This window comes from Conger conger, chromosome 1 (genome assembly GCF_963514075.1).
Source record: "Conger conger chromosome 1, fConCon1.1, whole genome shotgun sequence".
Lineage (NCBI taxonomy): Eukaryota > Metazoa > Chordata > Actinopteri > Anguilliformes > Congridae > Conger > Conger conger.
Genome location: NC_083760.1, coordinates 45,931,978 through 45,953,915, shown reverse-complemented (window position 1 = coordinate 45,953,915; position 21,938 = coordinate 45,931,978). Strand labels below are relative to the sequence as shown.

Genomic DNA, 21,938 nt, shown 5'->3' with positions numbered 1-21,938 from the left:
CACCAGGAAGAGACATCATCAGAAACAAGAGCAAAACATACCCAAAACTAGTTCCGACGTAGCCTATTAAACTTGCACACAATGCTGACTTTTATTTCGGGAGTTCAAGCACTGTGTTGACTGCCGATTTACAGCAGAAAAGCACATAAATTAATGCTGGGGGAGACATTAGCTACCTTAGCAAGCAGCCGATGTACTGGGGTTCATCATCGATACTGTTACCAAAATACGATGACCTGTTTTCGGTCTCTTCAGTTCCCTACTCAGTGTTTTCAAATATCGCAACACATTGCACTAAGCTAGGCTTTATTAAATAAATAAATAAATAAATAAATAAATAAAGGGACCCAAACAGTATTTTTTTGTCAAGGGTGACCTGCTTGGAAACCAGACCCCTGGCATCATCCATCACCCCAAAGATAGGCTTATTCTACAAGATGGTCACCCAAAATATGCTCCATTTCCATCTGTATTTTAGTACAAAAAGTGTCAATTAAAGGGCAGGTCGATTTAACATTTTGGGCATATTGCGGAGAACTGTTGGTCCATCTTATTGCAAGTCACTGGGGATCGGTGGAGACAACATTATTTCATACTGAATTTCCCTGGCTCTGTTACAGACAACAATGTTACTAGGGTCTAATAGGATTCAAGGTCTGCATTGCCACCTAGCCCACTCTTCCAGCATCGCAGCATTGGTTTCAGTGGAATTAGAATAAATAGATTATAAAACAAGGAGATGGAATGTTGGGGGCAGGAGAGTTGGGATGGAACAAATAAAAAAAATAAAAATAAAAGCATCAACAGCAGTTTCAGCTGATATGCGAGATGGAAGACTTACTTTTGATTTTATGACATGCCTAAGCCAAAAACAACCTAGGTATCAAACTTCAACTGAATCTGTTGGAAAGATAATAAGCCATTTTCATCAAATAAATCAGATATGAAGCACACTCTTTTTATACCAAATTAGAAAACGATGACCCAGGTCTGCAGGGAATGCTCTATTCTGGATAAGAATATTTTCTTCACAAAAAATTCCAAATATCTCTCCATACCTTGAATGGACTCCCAAGGATAAGATTGTGTTTTATTACCAATGACGTTTCTTTTTTTATCCCCTGTAAGTATACTCATAATAGAATAAGGTGCATGTATGTAATGAATATAGATCAATCCATGAAGGGCACGGATCATAATAAATCAATTCAGATATGACGTTGGCATGACATGCCCAATTATAGCACCGTAAATTAGACAAAGCAACCACCTTTTTCGTTACATAGAGGGACCATTTTTTATGGATACAGAAGTGGCAAAATATTCATTTTAATAAGATTTTAATAAGCCATGAGATAGGCAAGTCCATCTGCCTGTCATGATCACTTTTAACTGTCTATAAAATTGGAACAAGCTTAGGAGAAACAAATCCAGAGAAGCAAATCCATCTTTTGACCAGTTGAAAGCGCAATCTTTTAATATTGCAGTCTCCCTCAAGTTACCAAGTGGCATTACTTCTGATTTGTTATAATTTACCTTATAACCAGAAAAAGAACCAAATAAATGTAAATGATCAACAAGAACAGGAATTCTGGGAGTAAAACAGTGTCTCAAGTGCTGGCAAAAAAAGTAATGGGGATAAGGGAAAACCTTGCCTGGTACCACACCCCAAATGAAATGAGGGGGATTGCATGCCATTAGAAAGAACTGAGGCTTGTGGGGCAGGGTAAATAACTTCCATTTGATAAATTCTTCCCCAAAAGCAAAACAATACAGAACTTTAAATAGGTAGTCATACTCAACACAAAAGCCTTTGCATCTAATGATATGACTACTGCATTACGCTAAGCCTGGGCACAGTACTGAATGATGAATAATATTTGGTCTGATCCATTTTTATCAGTAGTAGTAAAAACATTCTCCAACCTTCAAGCCAATGTCTTGGAAAGAACCTTGCTATCCAAGTTAATGAGAGATATTGGTCTAAAAGAAGAGCTTACTCTGAGGGTTTGTTTTTCTTTAAAATCAACAAGGGAGGTGTCCAAGCTCAAAGAAATCCAAAAACATTTCTTATACAATTCAGAGGAAAAACCACTGGAACCAGGGGCCTTTCCATTCTTGAGAACTAATCACTTTTAGCACCTCTTCTTTGGTAATATTCTTATAAAAGAGTGCCTTTTATCCAAATCCTATTGCTTCCTTAAAAAATTCTAAATTATTAAAAAGAGTGGGGTTTAACCGCCACCTTCTATGAACAGGAATCTCTGTCGGGAGGATAAAAATCAAGACTGACATCAGCATGATCAGAAATATTAACTATGCCAATATCGCAAGGTCAATATTTCCAGGGCCAGCTGAGATATGAACAGTAATCAATCCTAGAAAAGGATTCATGATGTGCTGCGAAAAAGGTAAAATCCTTATCTCTAGGAAGTACAGCTCTTCAGGCATCACTTTTGTTTTCCTTGATAAGATAAGGTGGTTTTTGAACAATTGAAATCCCCACCAATAACTGAGAAAAGGGTACAAAAAAGGGATAAAGCCCAAGTGTACAGATCATTATATGCTCACCATATAGAAAACCAGTCATGAAAATATACAGTCACCACCAAAAGTTTTGGAACAGCAAGGTCAATTCCTTTGTTTTTGCTATACACTGAAGACAATTGAGTTTGAGGTCAAAATTTGTACATGGGATGACAGATCCAAATTTCAGCTTTTATTTCCTGGTATGTTTATCTATATTTGTTAAACCGCTTAGAACATATCACCTTTTGTATCAGATCACCCAATTTTTAGGTGAGCAAAAGTATTGGAACATGTGACAGGTGTCCCTTGTTGCTCAGATGTGCTCTGTTAGATTGATAGATAATTAGATTAATAAACAATAAATAGTTCTGAATGTCGACTCTTGGTTTTAGCCTTGGATTTGTTGGGGCCAATGTAAGAACTTTTTCAAACGGGGAAATGCCTTTGTCTACGTCATTGATGACGCACTCCGCGCCGCCTCCCGCTGTAATTTTAATGGACATTTAACCAATACAGTGACAGTCAACAACAAGACAACTCCACCTACGAGTCGACGATGCCTTCCCTGGTCCCGCCAGAGACGCCCTTCCCCCGGGACAACGGTACCTGGACAGCATTCATGCCCTGGAGCATCCCAGACTCTCCAAACAAGAGACTTTCCCGCCGACGACGGTTGGACCGCGGATCAGCTGTTTTGAGAATGGGTTAATATCGTCGGATATTAACCCTCAAGTAAGGCTGCGCATCTGGGCATTAGTCTTGTTATTTTTGTCATCCATTATAGTTACTAGATTACTTGTTTGTGTAACTTTGTTTTAAATTATTTTTAACTGATGCATTATTATCTAAAAGCACACAAGCTCACAATTACATTCTACGCTCTCTTTTCCTTCCAACTAACCACTAGAGAATAGCCTATGGCTGTCCGGCCTTATAGTCAGTGAAACTATTTTAAAATTAGGTCAACTAATTTTTTTTAAACTAGGTATACGCGCCATTATGCGCTATAACCATAGTCCACCATTGTAAGGCACAAGCTATATTCTCTACGAATTACATTACATTACATTACAATGCATTTAGCAGACACTCTTACCCAGAGCGACGTACAACAGGTCAACCAAGGAAAACAACAGCAGTTGATGACAGAAACATTGTGAGAGCTGTGAAGAAAAACCCCCAAAAGAGCAGACAGATGAGCTACAAAAGTTTTGGAACAAACTTTTATGGACTGATGAGACCAAGATTAACCTCTACCAAAGTGATGGAAAGGCCAAAGTGTGGAGAAAGAAGGGAAATGGTAGCCATTTATATAGTGCCTTTATCCAAAGCGCTATACAATTGATGCTTCTCATTCACCCATTCATACACACACTCACACAGATGGCGATTGGCTGCCATGCAAGGCACCAACCAGCTCTTCAGGAGCATTTTCGGGTTAGGTGTCTTGCTCAAGAACACTTCGACACACCCAGGGCGGGATCGAACCGGCAACCCTCCGACTGCCAGATGACTGCTCTTACCACTGAGCCAATGTCGTCCTTCATCATGCAGCAAGACAATGACCCAAAACACACTACTACACAACAAAGGACTTCATTAGGGAGAAAAAGTGGAAGGTTTTAGAGTGGCTAAGTCAATTACCAGACCTTAACTGAATTGAGCTTGCATTTCACCCCCTTAAGAGGAGATTGAAGGGAAAATCCCTGTGAAACAAACAACAATTGAAAGAGGCTGCAGAAAAGCATCACAAAAGAAGAATGCAACTGTTTGGTGATGTCAATGGGTCGCAGGCTTGGTACAGTGTTTGCAAGCAAGGGATAGGCTACTAAATATAAAATGTTATTTTCTGTCATTTACTTAAATACCTTCACTCACCTAAAAAATGGGTGGTCTGATACCAAAGGTGCTATGTTCTAAATAGTTTAACACATCTAGGTCTAAATACCAGGAAATAACAGCAGAAATTCTGAACGCGTACTCATCTTTTTATCTCAACCCCTAATTTATTCAGTATATTGCAAAAACAAAGGAATTGGCCTTGCTGTTCCTTGCTGTAGCTTTGACTCCACATCCCAAAACTTTTGACAGTGCTACTAGAGATAGACAGCTTTTTACATTACATTAATGGCATTTGGCTCTTATCAAGAGTTGATTAGACGATTCAGGAGACAAAGCTCCCCTGGAGCAATGCAGGATTAAGGGCCTGTGCGGATCTTATTGTGGCTACACCGGGGATCGAAACCCTAACTTTGCGTGTCCCAGTCCTGTACCTTAACCACTACACTACAGGCCGCCCCTCTACGCTACAGGCAGCTAGTGGGGATATTCTTACTGGTCAAACAGAAAAAACAAAGGAAAAAAAAATATAACAGCAAATCTCATCAGTTGGCTAGGCCATTCCTAATGAAAATGATCAAAAGTCAAAAACTATGACCTGCATCAGATAACAATATAGGCCACATCGCTTCATTGCATATTCAACAATGGAAAGAAAGTCGACTGGGGAGCCCAGTGTTTTAGAATTCATATGCCCAAAATCAATCACCTGCAAAGATATGAGTATCCCTTCCCCAAATCATAATGGGAAGTGTCATTAAAAAAATAAAAAATAGACTTTTCGTTGAATTGTCATTCTCCCTGTTTTATAAGCATTAGGAGGAATCCAAAAAGAGAGAGAGGGGAAAAAAATTAATAAAAATGTGGATGAGATTAGATTCTATACAGAAGTTAATGTATGCTTGGAGAAGAGGGGAGAAAAAAAAAAAAAAAAACACCACTGTGGGGTAACCACATTATAAAAAACAGGGGCCATATGTACTAAGCCTTTTGCAATGATATTTAAGTGCACATATGACGCATTCTGCCCAGGAAACATGCGTCTTATGTATGAAAGTGGTGCACAGGAACCATTTGAAACCATAATTTAAGGACTATAAAAACAGGCAGAGGGTGAGTTAACATGTCAGTGAGCCTTTTTCCAATGATAGGAAGGGATATACAATGGTCTTGTGACAATGTTTTAACACAAAAATCTTACCTATTGTCCCTTTTAGGTAAGTTGATTATTCTCAATTTGTCTCTTCTGCTGTAATTTTCTAATTTTTTATCAACTTTATTCTATAAGATAGCTATCTTTTTATCAACTGCCCCAACCTTTGATGTAATTACAGCCAGTGAGTCCATGGTACTGGAAATCCAATTCTCTGTTTCAGCCAAGTGATTTTGGATAGAATATTGTTCAGTTTACCAAAGAATTAATGAAACCAGTTAGTTTCTAACTAAGTTTTCAGACTCACATTCCCCAAACTACAGTGTCAACAGCAGCCTGTGCAAGTGTTTTCTGATAACCGTTAGCTTGTTTTAATCTTTCCCATCTTGTTAACTTTTGCGATTAGTAAATTAAGAAAATAATTCAGATATTTCCACAGAACGTTTTATCGTCCCCGGGACGCCGTTAGTCTCAATCCCTGCTCTATGGAAGTGATTTAATGCACCAGCTATTCAGAAGCAGCTGGGAAGTATGTGAATGGTTTAGAAATGGACATATTTTGTACAATCGTGTCTTGGAAAGTATCGGTACATAATTTGCAGTAGCATATTAATGTGTTTTGAGCAATTTGTGTTGTTTATGCAAGTGAACGCTGGCCTCCATTATATGTTTGCCAAGCTAATGCTAGCTTCCTATTAGTCCCTGTGCATTGATATGTGCTATCTTCACTGTTGTTTTTGGTTAAGATTAGCTTCGTGAAAGTTCTAGCTCTGTTTCAATTCATATGCTCTGGAAATGTTTCGGTTCATATCTCTGTGATGTGGAATGTTACAGTATATATATACAAATGAGCACAAGCTACTTACGAATGTCTACAAGTTATTCACATTTTATTTACAGTTAGTTACATATAATTTAAAAGTGATATACTGTGTAGTACTTTATCGCTTTGTAGCTTAACTTTCATGTTGTTATTTGTTTTATATACATGTGGTGTCATATAGCATTGTGTAATTGGTTTTTGTATCATTTCAGTTTTACAAAAACTTGGTTTTGAGAGAAAGGAGAGTAAAAGGCCCTTCAAACTTTACTCTACCTCCGACTGTCTCTTGAAGCCTATTGTTCGCTGTCTGCCTATTTGTGTATCCAGCACACACACATTTCTATGGACACAATGCACTGTATGTGAATGGTTTAGACATGGACACATTTATTTCAAACTGCCATCTTGCACTAAAAGGGCTTAACATGGATTCAATTTTAAAAGTGTCCAGGCCAGTAGCACAAAGCAAAAGCAAAAGAAAAAGCCTGCAGCCAGCGTTTGCCTTTTTGTGTACACCAGAACTGAAAACGGAAAATCTTGGGTATTTGGAGTTAAGAAAATCCTATTGGAACACTTGACACTTAATATTCTGCTTAACTGTACCCTTACTGCCACTTCCGACACCCTCCCCCTTCCCAACCTATAGGTCTATACTTCCCCATCTAAAAACCCTTGCTTCACCTGTGCCTCCCTAAATTATTTGCCCCAATACCCACCCAATACCAATCCCTTTCTGAGACATAACTAGTGACCAAAGGATAAGGTGATGGAGTGGCTGAAACAGCATACTGAAACCGTATTACAGGATAGCTGTAGGTTATAGGTTATTAAATTATTTGTCACGGGGAGTATTGTGGTGCATCACGTTGTGGTGGATGGGTGATCCCCAAGGTCTCAGATCAAATTCAAACTGTTGAATAAAAAAATAACAAAATAATAATCAAATAGGCCCTAGTCCTTAACTTTGTTGTGCAGTTGAAAATGTACTTCCCTCTAGGGTCTTTCAGCGCACTTATCCCTGGTTATGGGTATGCACTTTGCACTTTGTTGTACGTTGCTCTGGATAGGAGCGTCTGCCAAATGCCATTAATGTAATGTAATGTAATGTAATTAGAGTAAACTGTGGCCGGTAGCTCCAGAAGGCAACGCCCAAGTGTTTGCCCAGGTACAAGGCTGTTCAGTTGGTTAGCGGTGGTTCGTTATATCACTCCACCTTGAAGCACTGATCATTTGAGGAAGAAAATAAGATTTACCTGTAATTGCCACTGAGCACAGCCTTGCAGTCCACCAGCAGGAAGCGGTCCATCATCTGACCCCTGAAAGACTTCCCCGTCTGGCAGAAATAAGTGGAGCCCGACACAGTTCTGACACGCATCATCTGGGGCACAAATACACATTAATTGTAACAGAAATACATACTGCACAAACAAGCACATTAACTGCAGCGCAAAATAGTTCCCTCCATAATGTTTTATTTAATCATTTATTTGTTTGCCACTGTGCTCCACAATTTGAGATTAGTAATACAAATATCACATGTGGTTAAAGTGCACAGTCAGATTTTAATAAAGGGCATTTTTATACATTTTGGTTGCAAATGTAGTAATTATAGCAGTGTTTATACATAGCCCCCGCCCCCCGTCCCCGCAGTTCAGGGCACAATAATGTTTTGGACACAACAATGTAAACAGTCATGTTTAGTATTTAGTTGCATATCCTTTGCATGCAAATCTTGCATGCGAATGCATGTTAATCTTCATCTCATCTGTCCACCAAAAATACCTTTTTCATTTTATTCTTGATTCTCAGTCTCATGATGGCTTATTTAGCTATCATTGGCACAACTTTGGTCCTCATATTGATAAACAGCAATAATAGTTTCCAAAGGTGATCAAAGACTAGAGGAGAGACTAGGTGCTGAGTGCTTTCTTATACCTCCATTAAGGAGGCAATTATAAATACACCTGAGCAATCACAAACACATGTGAAACTGTGTTTCCTAAACTTTATAGTGCCCTGAAATAAACTATAAATGGGACTATAAATAAACACCATATTCATTTCTACATGGTGAAACTACAATCACAAACAAAAACATTATATGCAGCAAAAATACATGAACAGAAATATTAAATGCAGCATAAACAGTGTGAGTGTCACAGAGCGTCAGTGGATTCATCTGGCATCAAACATGAGCCAAATGAATCTGACCACAAATCATGGCAATGCATTTACACAAACAATGTGGGATTTATCAATGTATGTTACTTTGTTAGTAGGACCTGAATGGATTTCATGAGGGCTCTGACCTGTTCGTATCGTGTGAGTAAATGAAAAAACACAGTTGCATTCATTCATAATTTATTTTGATTTAAAAAATGAGTAACAAAAAATGAACCCTTGAATGAATGGCTGAAGTTGGCCTTGCCCTTGATATGAGTCCTAATAATTATAATTATGTAATCACAATAGCCTAGTAATACTAATATAGGCATACTACTACTACTATAATAATAATAATAATAATAATAATAATAATAATAATAATAATAATAATCATGATAATAATAATAATAACAATAAATATAGCTGCACAGAAGCGATACATGGGGTCCAAGTAGGCAGTGCAATGCTGCAGAAGGCCAATGAAGGCCAAACTAATGAAGGAGCTTCACTAGAGGGCTATATGTGTAGGAGGTACAAGCAATTGTTTGAATCATTGGCAGCTAGCTACGATTTTGTTTATCAGTTAATGGCAGCTAATGCGATTCCAGAGGTGTAAACTTCATTATCTGCAATATTATTTGCATGTTTTCAAATATGTGTTCGTTACAAATTTCGATTCTAGCAGACATTGGATTGGACACCTGTGATGTTTGTAACTTATTTGAGACTTGCACTGATCACGATATGCTAAAATAAAGGTAAAACCACAGGACTGTTCTTGTACAGTTCACACGGTCGCAGCCATATAACGTCATCGGGTCAAACCAAAGATGTTAAGGTGACTAAGATTACTCACTTGTCTTGGACAATCTCCCTAGAAAGTTGATGGGAAATTGATAGGGGATATGTTGAAAGACAGTGCATCATCACAATGATCACATCTTATCTTTGGTTGAATGTGGAAGAACAAGATGGCAGCACCGCAAAATGCTATTATTGTTGGATACTAATACAGGGTAGTCCTCCCTTTGCTCTCAAAACAGCCTCAATTCTTCGCGGCATGGATTTCACAAGATGTTGAAAACATTCCATGAAGGGATGCACATGGTCAGCAACAATACTCAAATAGGCTGTGGCATTCAAGCAATTAGTGATTAGAATGAACAAACCCAGCACAAAAGCAACAGGGTTTCAGCAGATGCACTGCTTGGACCCCTAGTCATAATAATAAAAATAATAACCTACCATAACCTGTGCCAAGAAAAAATTCCCCACACCATTGCACCACCAACACCAGCCTGGACTGCTGACACAAGGCAGGTCGGGTCCATGGATTCATGCTGTTGGCATCAAATTCTGACTACCAACTGTATGCCTCAGCAGAAATCAAGATTCATCAGACTAGGCTACATTTTTCCAGTCTTCAACTGTCCAGTTTTGGTGAGCCTGAGCCCACTGCAGCCTCAGCGTTCTGTACTTGGGCTGACAGAAATGGAACCCGACGTGGTCTTCTGCTGTTGTAGCCCATCTGCCTCAAGGTTCGACGTGTTGTGCATTCCAGGGATGCCTTTCTGCTCACCACAATTGTACAGAGTGGTTATCTGAGTTACTGTAGCCTTTCTGTCAGCTCGAACCAGTCTGGCCATTCTCTGTTGCCCTCTCTCATCAACAAGGTGTTTCTGTCCGCAGAACTGCCGCTCACTGGATGTTTTTTGTTTTTCACACCATTCTGAGTAAACTCGAGAGACTGTTGTGCATGAAAATCCCAGGAGATCAGCAGTTACAGAAATACTCAAACTAGCACGTCTGGCACCAACAATCATTCCATGGTCAAAATCACTGGGATCACATTTTTCCCCCCATTCTCATGGTTGTTGTGAACATTAACCAAAGCTCCTGACCCCTATCCGCATTATTTTATGCATTGCACTGCTGCCACAGGATTGGCTGATTAGATAATCATATGAATAAGTAGGTGTACAGGTGTTCTTAATAAATTGAGTGTAAATGTCCAATAGGGAATTAATCACTATGGGACAGGAGCATTTGTGATGATAAAATGAATAGGAAATTAAGAAGAAGCATAATAAGGAAGAAACACAGTTGTTGTTACTTTGTATGTGAATTGTTAATTACATGAGGCAGGAAGGTACAGAGGGCACTATGGCCATTTCTGTTTCAGACTCAGTTTTGTATAGGGTATAGGGGTATGTCCCACCAGCTCATTACCAGGCAGATGACATACCAGCCATCTCAATATACTGTACTTTATTCTGCAGTATTGGCACTGCACTGCATTCTGTACTACAGTAAACAATAATGCATATTCTAACAATGTAGATAATATACTGCCATGCCCTCTACTGTAGTATAGACCATTTTCTGACATTATACAATATACTGCACATTCTCTCACAACACAGGCAATATAATTCAGCCTTTATTACAGTGCACTATATACTGCACTTTCTGCAGAAATAAAGTCAGTATACAGAACTGCAAAAACTAGAGCGCAGACAAACTGCAAGTATTGATTCAAACTATGATCAGTTTCTGTGGTTCAAAAAAAAAATTAAATGTTAAAAATTGCTTATGTTAAAAGACTCACTTGGACCATCTCCAGGTTGACTTTGCAACTGGCGACCATAGCAGTGAAGTATTGTGCATTCAGCTCGTCCAACACGATGTAAACTGCAACATTACGCATGGCAGCATCCAGGAGGTCCGCAAAGATGTCAACATCCGTGAACATGTCCATCACCACAGCAATTACCTACGGTACAACAAAATTAGCGTAAACATGTAATCACCACACCAGTTACCTCATACACACACAGTTTCACAGCATATCCATGTGATTGTTCACGTTCATGTTTTTGTTATGAAAAGCAAAAGCATGTGGACAGTGTAATCACTAAGAATGTCCAGTTTGGATTGACCTGATCAAAAGTCTGATCCCATTTCTTTTCTGCAATTTTCATTTCAATTTTGGAGGCCACTGATTAGTGTGTGTATGTGGTTGTGTGATGCATCCTCATATTAAAAAATAATGAGTAGTTATGAATAATGAATAGAAAAAGCCAACTTACTGTTCAGATTTTTTCTTATTATTCCACATTTTTCTATAGATTCAGTAGTATTGGATTGTATTATGTCTGTTCCCATTGATAAACATTTATGGGATGTCCAAAATCTGAACAACACACTTGCAGCTCAAGTCACAATCAGCCTCCACAGATTCAGACTGTCTCTCATGCAAAGCTTTTAACGGACTGGCACAGTGAGTAACATGAGCAACATCAACCCAAATTTTATTAGTTATAATTCTTGCAAGTGAACAGGCATTTTCAATAATGGCCTTTTCAAGCCAACTTACGAGTTTGTCCTTATGCTTTCCTTTTCTAGTTGTTCCCCCACCCTATGAAATCACACTGTAGTATTACGACTCCGCCACAAACCCATTGTAACTTGCCTCTGTTCGGTTTGACTTATTGCTAGCTGCCAGTGAGTTTTCCAATACTGAGAGGCTCTGTCACAGGTCTAGCATGTAATGGTAATTCATTTATTTCATGTTTAAATATTAATTTACTTAGTTTAGCAGTCATGAAATGACTGGGCTACACAGTTTTACCTGGGCTGGTACCTGACCCCATACTATACAGCCAGCAAAAGGAAATATGACCTGTCTTACCTTCACACCTTAAAGGCAGACTCTACTCCACTTACAATATGGTAAAGAATGAGCAGTTCATTCTTAAACCATAACCAAAAATATTCAGCATTTCAGTCCATTGTTCATGTTTTTGTTTACATTAAGATATCAAAACATTTCATTTTAGAGACATTTAAAACATTAATGCTGCAGGTTATCAGCCCTGGCATCCAGAGTTAATGAACCTGAGCATTTTTATCCTTCTCCAGCAACATCCTTGACATTAGTAAACACTGTTGCGTGCCCTGCCTTTTGAAACTGCATAGTCTGGCTTTAAATAAACACAAAACACAACCAAACATACAGACCAAGTGAAATGCATTACTACTAACTGTAGGCTACTAAGAAGGCATGTGAGTGGTACCCTGACTAATGTAATATTAGTGTATTTATTTGAACGTGGCTGCTTTGCCTTATTAACAAAAATCTGGTTAATAATTAACCTGCAAGTGACAGACTTCTCTCTTTTTTAAATATCAGTCAGCCGCACCGTCCGTGCCCTTCAATCATCACTTTGACACTTTTTGAGGAGGAAACAAAAAGGGCAGGTGCTCAGGCCCGCGAGCACCCTGAGGGTTAAATTACAAACAAATTAAACAGTCTGCTCGGTAACCTCATATTCACGGTTTTATTTCAGATCCAATGTGCCGGAGTACAGAGCATTGTACATCCACTTTAATTACTTAATATATGCTGTTGCTTCTTTTGATGACATGGTTAGATCTTTAATATCATAATGTCATAAGTTCAAGGCACCATGTTCGTTTGTGAGTCACTCAGTAAAAGAAAAGCTACATTCATACTCCCTGAAGCTGTAGACAATAACAAAGTGGAAAAACTTGGTCACAGATTGCATCACCACAGCGTACACACATGCCAAGACAACAAGCTCTTTGTTCCGTTTATACTATATATTTCACTAGTTACTAAAATATCTTAGCAAACTGGATGTAATTTTTTTTGTATACAGAGAGGAATTCATGAGAGAAGATGGCTATTCTAGATACTAAATAATACCCACAGAGGAATCACAGTTTCAGTGTGCCAACTGAAACTGAAATTTCCCTGGGCAAATAATTTTACACCCACCCACATGATTCCCAGCAACAGTCTGTACTGGGCAGGTTAAGGATTTTGTTTGACTGTGGAGAACACAAGACCCACCTGCTGAGCCTTACTGATGAGCCTGCGGGCCTGCTCCTTGATACTGGGCATGTTGGGATCTGAGGGGTTCACTAACATGGAGACCTCCGTAGGCCCCAGAAAGCTGCGATGATCGGGCCAGCCCAGGTCCAGAGATGGGGCGTCCAGGTCAGAATGAAGGGGCCAGTAGGTGTCAGAGGAAGCATTGTCCCCATCCTGTAGGTAGGGCAGCTCCGATTGGACATTTTGGCACGGGAACTGCACTGTGCGCCTAATGTGCTCTACTTCTGGGAGACACAGGAAGTCCACCACATCTGCTCTCTGCAGGAACTCATAGTATCCCTGTAGGTCCTCCTCCACGAGAGCGTCGACGGCCAGCCGATACTCCTCTCGATAATGGGGAGGCAGGTAGTTAGGGTCCAGGGGGTTGTCTCCCTGAGAGGAGCACTGTGAGCGGCGAGCCATGACAGGAAGCCTTGCGGGATGGGGAGCGGGGCTAAGCCTGGAACGGACACAAAGGAACAATTGGAGGATATACAATGATGAAGGCCCCTATGGAATACAGCTGTTCCCATTGTAAAAAAGCTCAATTGTTCGGATATTTATTTTTTAAACGAATGTTAAAATGATTGAGCCCCAGTACGAGGTTCCCTCTCGTTTGCATTTCAGCCGACAAGTAATACCAGGCCTTTTTAAACAAGTCCACGCTGTGTGTTAGTAGACAATTATGAGATTTCAATTCCAGAGCTTCATACATTTGATTTTCTTGGTAGAGCCATTTAAGTGCATTTTTAGGGACAAATATCTGGGGGATATGATTACTACATAAACAATATCCCTACATACAAATTTAAAGATTTTTCTTAATAAAGTTATGGAGCTTGAAATATCATATTTCGTGCCACAATGCCCTTTTCATTGTGACATTCGGCAAAGCGAGAAAATGAAACCCAATTTTCAGGAATTCTATATATCATAACTGTCAACCAACACACAGAAATCCAAGAGGTTCTGTGGTGCAACCTCATTTGTATTCATATTTTCCCACTTCTGCCAAAAAAGCTAAACACCTTTAAAACCTTACAAAATAAACCACATATTTCTTGGGGCCAGTACATGGAATCTTCTACACCACTATACAAACCCCAAGGTTACATGGTTTCACTGAACAAACCATCACTTTACAAAAACTATAAATCTTGCACAGATAAGCCCTTTACCATAGCATACATTGCTTCAATTTACATATCCGCAAAGCCAATCATCTTCTTTTTAATTAATGGTTTTCATCAGACCATCTTCTCATGCACTCCTGATATTATGTGCACAAGGTATCTTTTGTACACAAGGTATCTCACAGCTGCAGAGTCTGATGCACTGTGCTACTTGTTTCACAATTCACCCAATGTACCATCCTGAGTTTGCCTCGGAGTGGTTTTTATTCACCAATCAACCCCAAGGCACAATTCATTGTGCCGCAATAGTAAATATTACGCAGCATTTATCATATTTACAGCATGTCTCAACCTGACCACACCACTTGCTATCCAGAGGCAGTCCCCCTCCACAAAATATCTATTGCAGAGGCATGAAGGTTTTATTTTTTGATAGCAACCCTCTAAACGTTTAAACGTGAGTGCGATTCAACCAGAAAAAAAGCATATTGCACAGCACGTCATTTCTATAATTACTAAGGACATGTTGCCTCTTAATTTTGTTAAGCTAAATAATGGCTTTCTTGATCCCATGGAATTGTTAGAGCCAGAAAATGCCATCGCACAAGATCATTACAGAGAAAAAACAGAGTACAGTGAAGATAAATTTGGGATAAAATTACCTCGCATACAATGGTGGCATAGGCTACGTAGGCTGTAACATGTTGATGGATGAAAAATTAAAACAGCTGTGCTGCAAGCTCACAGCATAGATGAGAGGGACACAGCTGAAAACAACGCAGCTCATCTTAGATCTGGTTAGAATCAGAAACATCACTTGTATTTGGTATTACCTTTGAAGCAAAATAAAACAAAAAACAGCTTGGGATGGTTAAGGGAAAAATTACACTAAGTGTCAAAAAAGTGGATAGGATTTTGTGATTGAGACAATGCGATTGAAGAGTTGAATACCTTATATCAATTGTATCAATTGTAAAATGAAAACACAAGCTAGTGTCCTTGAACTATAGTAGACTAGCCATGAACGTGGAAAAACTGGTTGCTTGTTAAATTTTTCACTTTGGAAGAAGTGCAGTCGCGTATTAGCGGGCAACTCAGTCTACATGTATTCTGTATTTTGTTCCGAGCCATTTCTCAGGTAGTGTCCCATAGTTACAAGATCTGTTGTTCAGCGAGTAGCTTATTGTTGAATATGCCCATCCTCTTGCTATAATAACCCCTTGTCAGTGTCATGCCTGAACCATTAAAATACTGAAAAAGCCCAACCCTATTAAGCACACAGCACACCAAACCCTGAAGGGGAAGGGCTACAGAAGGAGACCATGCCGGCTTCCACTGATGTCAGCGAAGTGCAGGAAGATGGTCTGCCAGGGCAAAGGGTAACAAAAATTCACAAACGCCACTGAAATCTAAAGGGATTTAAAAAAATGTATCTGCTAAGTAAAACTGAGTAAAACAGCATTTCCGAATGGTTTGCCATTGGGCAAGGTCAGGCGTGCCATGTAAAAAATCCTTCAAAAAATGTTAGTTAAGAAAATAAATCACCAGTGTTCCCCATTCATTGACTAAATTGTGTCAGCCCTCAATAGTTTAAGTTGTACCACCAATTTCATAAAAGCAAAAATACTTTTAACGTTCTAGTAAACAGAAAATATGCTGTCCCTGATGCTTGTGATGATTGATTTCCCCTCTGTTCTAAGCTATGAAATCGCTTGCTTTTCTCCCAAAGACAGCCCTTTGGTCTTCACAAATGCAGTCTCTTCACAGAGAAAACCCAAGGCTAAAACCAAGAGTAGACATTCAGAACTACATTGAATCCCATTCATAAAAGCCAAGATAAATGTAAGTAAAATGCATTTTTACTGAATTCAAACTTTTTACTGACATTGAATTGCCCACATATGACTAGTAGATCACGACTACAATTTACATATATTAAATATATCATTAAGTAATTTGGCCCCATTTATTGTGCCCCCTTTAAAATATTCCTACCCTGGATCTGACAAATCTTGATTTCTGCTGCAAAATGCAGATGGTTCTGTGGAAATTTGCTGTATTCCTCTGTAAGGACAAAATTAAATGCAGGTATGTCTTCATAGAAAAACTAGTCAAGATTATTGAATGATGAATAAGAACAAAGAACTGAGGGAGAATGACAAATTATACCTCATTGGAAACAACAGACCAATGTTCATTGCCATGAAAGAAAACCAAGGAGGTGGGGAGGGGGGTGATTAGATCTGGTAGGGGAGAAAGAAGGCGTGGGGAGGGGTAGAGGATATAAGAGGTACTGATTAAATAAGTGCATTTGACTAGATTAGGGGCTAGACAATGGAGATGCAATGATTCAGTGGTGGGGGGTTTCCATGGCATACATTAGGCTCTTTAATACCAACTGAGCATCATTTGAGTGCCACTGCAAGCCATTGCTTCTGACCATGTGCATCCCTTCATGAACAAGATCTACATTTTTTGTTAAATGGATACTTCCAGCAGGATAATATGCCATGTCACAAAGCAGCCATCATCTCAAGCTGGTTCCACAAACATGACAGTGACTTCTGTTTACTCCAATGGCCCACAAAGTCTCCAGATCTCAATCCAATAGAGCCCCTTTGGGATGAGGCAGGTTTGTCGCATTAATGCGTGGCTGGAAAACTGCTACTATTGATACTATTGAATCAACGCGGACCAAAATCCATGGCGCAAATAATTCAGGCTGTCCTGGAGGCAAAAGGGGGTCCTACCTGGTACAAGATCAGTGTACCTAATAAAGAGTTATGAACTGTATCAGAGGACTGTTCATGCTATTATAGGTCCATGACCATGTTAAGCAGTTGACAGACAGTGTGGGTTGACCGCTTCCTTTGACTTTCTCCAAACATTGCAGATGTAGAGCAACCACTGTTCCTCTTCTCTGATGCAGTTTTTTTATGTTTGGCATAATTTTTTTTTTTTTGTTCCCATTTGCCACATTAATTTGTTGGTATTGATTAGTTGACCTTTTTGGAACTCTCTTACTGTATATGCCTCATGTTGTTTAGAACTCACATACCAAAGTATTGATAGTCAGAGCTCTTACAGCAGTGACGTGTACTGCTAAGTGGCATTCAACTTCTTATGATCCATCTACTTAGCTACCTTTGTAATTGTGATCTAGTTAGTTCAAAGCTGAAGTTCTTTTTCATGTGGTGATTCTGTTATTTTGTGCAAACCATACTTTTCAGTCCATATTTAAAAGTCAATTGTGTGCTAAATGCCCTTTGTGGCCTGTTTGCATTTTTTGTATAATTTTTATTAGAGCAAACTTTAATGATTGTGCATTATATTAAAAGCACAATACTGACGTCATCTTTGTTTACCAAAAAACTGTTTAATCGCAGGTTCAAACAAACCACACAGCCCTCCAAACAGTATTTGTGCATTGCATTAAACCAGCAAGCCATTTAAGAACACAAAGTATACTACTACAGCACACCTCTTCTAACTACACCTATTTGGGTATGCATCAGTCCTTGTAGTAAAAGCCATCCAAGATGAACACATGCATTATCTCCCTCCACCACTGGATTGAGGTCCCCAGATGCCTCCCCTCCCAGAATAAAACAGTCGTGCACAGTGCTTATGGTAACAATGTATATATTTATTCACATTGTAAATATCAGAGTATCTAAGCTACTTTCCCTTACTAGGTGACATGTGACACCAAGCCAGGTTGCTATAGGATGCAGCTGCACAGGTAGGAGCTTGTCCTTGTTTACTCCAGTCTTGGGTGAAGAGATCAGGAATGTGTGATGATCCATGTCAGGCAAAAAGTCCAGTGTTCTGCAACCCATATCTTACAGAGCTAATTGTCTCTCCAGAAATATCCAAGTGTATGTTTTTCAACTGCGGTGATCAGGTTGAATATGAAAAAGATGATCAGAGTTTAAGTCAAAAGATCACTGCCAATTGAAAAAACAAAATGTAGATCAACTAACTGCAAACTAACCTCACAACATTCCCCATGTGAAAAATATAACCTGAGGTGATCCACTGACACTGCAGAGGAGTCGAATAGCGGAGAGTGTATACAGGTAGGTCTGGTTGTTTGCCAGCTTTAATACAGCATAAAAATGATGGATGGGTATGAGTAATGATAGATTACTTGTTTTAATAGATGCCGACACTATCTTTTTATTTTCTCATAAAGATGATGCTGTCCAACTATTGTATGTGTTGTGTTTATTAATTTATCAAATGTCAAAAGACGATGAAATAGAGGATATGTCTTCATCTAATATGAACAGAATATGGCAAATGTATATGTTGAAAAGCATGTTTTGATTATGCTTTTTGTTGCTAAGCCATTATATAAGCTGGGTAGAGAGAGGGGCTGAAATAGCCTGAGGCAAATTTACTACCTCTGTCAGTTGTAATTGAAAACATGGATTTCAAAATATGCCCTTCACTGCAATGGAAACGTTAAGTATCCTAGCAAATATCCAATACCTAGGCTAAGCATTACGACTTTATTATGATGGTCACACTTTACAATGAGGTATGAAATGTGATGAAAATCCAGTGATCAAAACTCTTCCTATTCAAATACTGATTAATTCTCTGTATGTAATGAACTACAAATTGTTTATGGCTCAGTCTAAACATTAAATATTTAACCTATTAATAATCATCTATCGGCAAGAAAAAAAGAAAGCTTTGGGTGGTAGCTGGATGTCATTCAAAATGTAAAATGTTCTAAGTGCAAGTATTCTACTGGAAGTTAAATGCTAGAATTCCATTCAATTTTCTAAAAGCTGTCAGGAGTTTTGATGAATAGCGAGTGTGCAAACTCAATATGACAACCTTCTCACTAGACTCAATTCCTAGTTTCAACAAGAAGTGTAGGTCTGGGTGGGCAATTACAAATGATTTGCACAAGAAAATGACATGGGTCAGTTCTTAGATACAGCAGACAAAATATTTCCAGATTTTACTGAAGGGGAAAAACATAGACTGACACAACTGGCAATGATCAACTTTTTGTTATTATTATTCATTCTTTGTATCACAATTTTTTGGTTGGTTGCCCTCAAATTGATTTTAGCTGGTATGCCCAATACTAACCAATCTTGGTAGGCTTGTGTGGGTGAATGGACTACAAAGGCAGCATTATGAACATTCCAATGAAGTTTTGTACATGATTCACTGTTCAAAGGAACTACAGATATGCAGTGACTGATTATCTAGCAAGCTGCAAACATTTTTTGGATGTCAGCCCACACTGTCAATGGCAGGAAAACCTTTTGAAGAATTGGGTGTATAATTCAACTGCATTTTACCAAGGTATTTTGAATGTGTAACTTTAAAATAAAATTTACTTAAAAAAAATGACTCTTGCTATCTGCAGCATCAGAACCTGGGTGAACAGGCTGAACTAGGTAAGTCACCACCTCAGGACAACACGGTTTTTCAGAAATCACTTCGTATCACATTACTGTCAATGTCTGCCTGTGCTTAATTGGTGGCAATTACACATGACAAGGACCTGGTGGTTGAAAACATAAATATCAGGGACCCACACATGCAGTGCTGGAGCTCTTTTGTTTTTTTATGATTATGATGATTATCATTATTACTATTATTGCTATTATCATGTAGTAGCCAGCAATAGTAGTATTAGTATCATAATGTTTGTCCTTACCCTCAAATTACTTTTCGACGGTAAACCCAAGACGAACCAAACTTGGAGCTTAGAGTTTATGACTATTAGCTTAAGGCCTAATATCATTGCAGCAATGCATAGTGACCAGGTATTCTGCTAAAATTTAATTTGGACTCATTTGGAAAATGGGTCTTGTGCAACCGTTTTATGGACTACTGTGAAAAAAGCAAAAATAATATCTTAAAATAATATTTTAGGGAACATCACATTTTACGCAGATTTTACATTTTCTTGCTGAACTGTAGGTAAATGGCAAACCTAGACGGGCTAAACTGCATGTTCTCTTCGTTCGGTGTGCAATAATTATGTTCTTGTCACTGGTTCATGAAAATCGCGTAGGTTATATAATTCACTTTTTTTTTTTTTTACCTGACTGAACTTTAGAATACATTTGCGAGTAGAATTAACTTGACTTTTCACTCCTGCAATCTGCACCAACAGAAACTGGGGTAACGGGTTGAGCTCCTGTACCAAAGTCGCCACCTCAGGAGTTTATAGCTAGGAATTCAGGAATTAAATTACATCGTGGCTCAATTCCACTGTGCGCAAGTAGGCCTAGACTACACTCTTTGCAATGCTCAAAACTCAGGCAACACAACTGGCTGGCAGTAGTTTTTGTCGCACTGAATGGCATTGGGTATGAACAATCGACTTATAGGCTTTATAGACTATGCCATTAAACATGTATATCGGCAGCAAAACTTTTCGGAACGAGAACTCCTCCATTTTCGTGAACATTGCCGGGAAAATAAATAATGTAACTTAGTTAACGGATACAGTAAACAAACCCGAGTTTTTAAAGAAACTGGAAACGTTTAACACTTCGCGATGACATTTTCATACTAAACACCGTAATGCTAATGTAGTTGGCTAACAGTTCTTCCAACGCACGACCAAACACTTATCAATTCGACTTACCATGAAGTATTCTGTTGGGTTGCGTTAACTTTATCTTCCTATCTCCTACACAAGTAGCTATTTCCCGGCTGTTTTCTTCCCCCACATGTTGTGGTCACGGGGAGAAACATGTTTTTCTGCCTAAGAACTCCACCCAAGGAAGTTAAAAGCCTTGTGAAATATGACAGAACCAGTTTCGTCCTTACAAGAACTAATAAAACGAAAGCTTTCAGCCGTCAGCTGGATGGGGTGGGACTAGGAAGGGGTGAGGTGTGTTGAAGCTCTGGAATACTAGCCTCTTCTGCGCATGCGGAGGGAAAAACCTTTCCGCAGCTCCTGAAATCGATATAAAATAGAGCTAATTTGACCAAAGAGCGTATGAATTTGACAGCGTAATTTTACTTTGATTTTTTGAGCGTCAATGGGCGATCGTAATGTTCCTTGTTTAACAGCAATATAAAACTCATGTATTAGAACAATTATAAAGGAAAGTAATCCTGAGCATAGAAAACATTTGCAAATCAAATCACTTCAGATCAGACATGTGCCTGGAGGGTGTGTGTGTATGTGTGTGTGTGTGTGTGTATATATATATATAATTTTATATTATATTTTATGACATGTTTAATTGTTATGCATAATTTTGAATCAATCACTGACAACAAAAATAATGTTTATCAAGTTGCCAATTTTCATGACTTTTGGAAATTATTTTTGTTTGGTTAATAAATAAAATGAAAGGTCATGAAGCCTTTCTGCAGTCTATTATTGAACAACCAGGTAAAAATGCTGAG

At 38.8% G+C, this 21,938-nt stretch overlaps 1 protein-coding gene across 3 annotated transcripts in view; it reads right to left on the bottom strand.

The window, feature by feature from the left end:
* LOC133135464 (protein FAM83H-like) overlaps positions 1 to 21,398 on the bottom strand; it is a 29,445-nt gene extending 8,047 nt beyond the window's left edge. The window contains exons 1-5 of one of the 3 annotated variants that reach the window (XM_061252491.1): positions 21,166 to 21,398; positions 13,387 to 13,867; positions 11,887 to 11,928; positions 11,119 to 11,283; positions 7,598 to 7,722 (exon numbers count right to left, since the gene is read on the bottom strand). In XM_061252491.1, the coding sequence (XP_061108475.1) occupies positions 7,598 to 7,722; positions 11,119 to 11,283; positions 11,887 to 11,928; positions 13,387 to 13,830 (776 nt within the window). In that variant the 5' untranslated portion in view covers positions 13,831 to 13,867; positions 21,166 to 21,398. Of the gene's footprint in view, positions 1 to 7,597; positions 7,723 to 9,755; positions 11,066 to 11,118; positions 11,284 to 11,886; positions 11,929 to 13,386; positions 13,868 to 21,165 lie in introns of those variants that run through there. The other 2 variants (XM_061252499.1, XM_061252507.1) reach the window with 2 other exon arrangements.
* Positions 21,399 to 21,938: the final 540 nt, after the last annotated feature.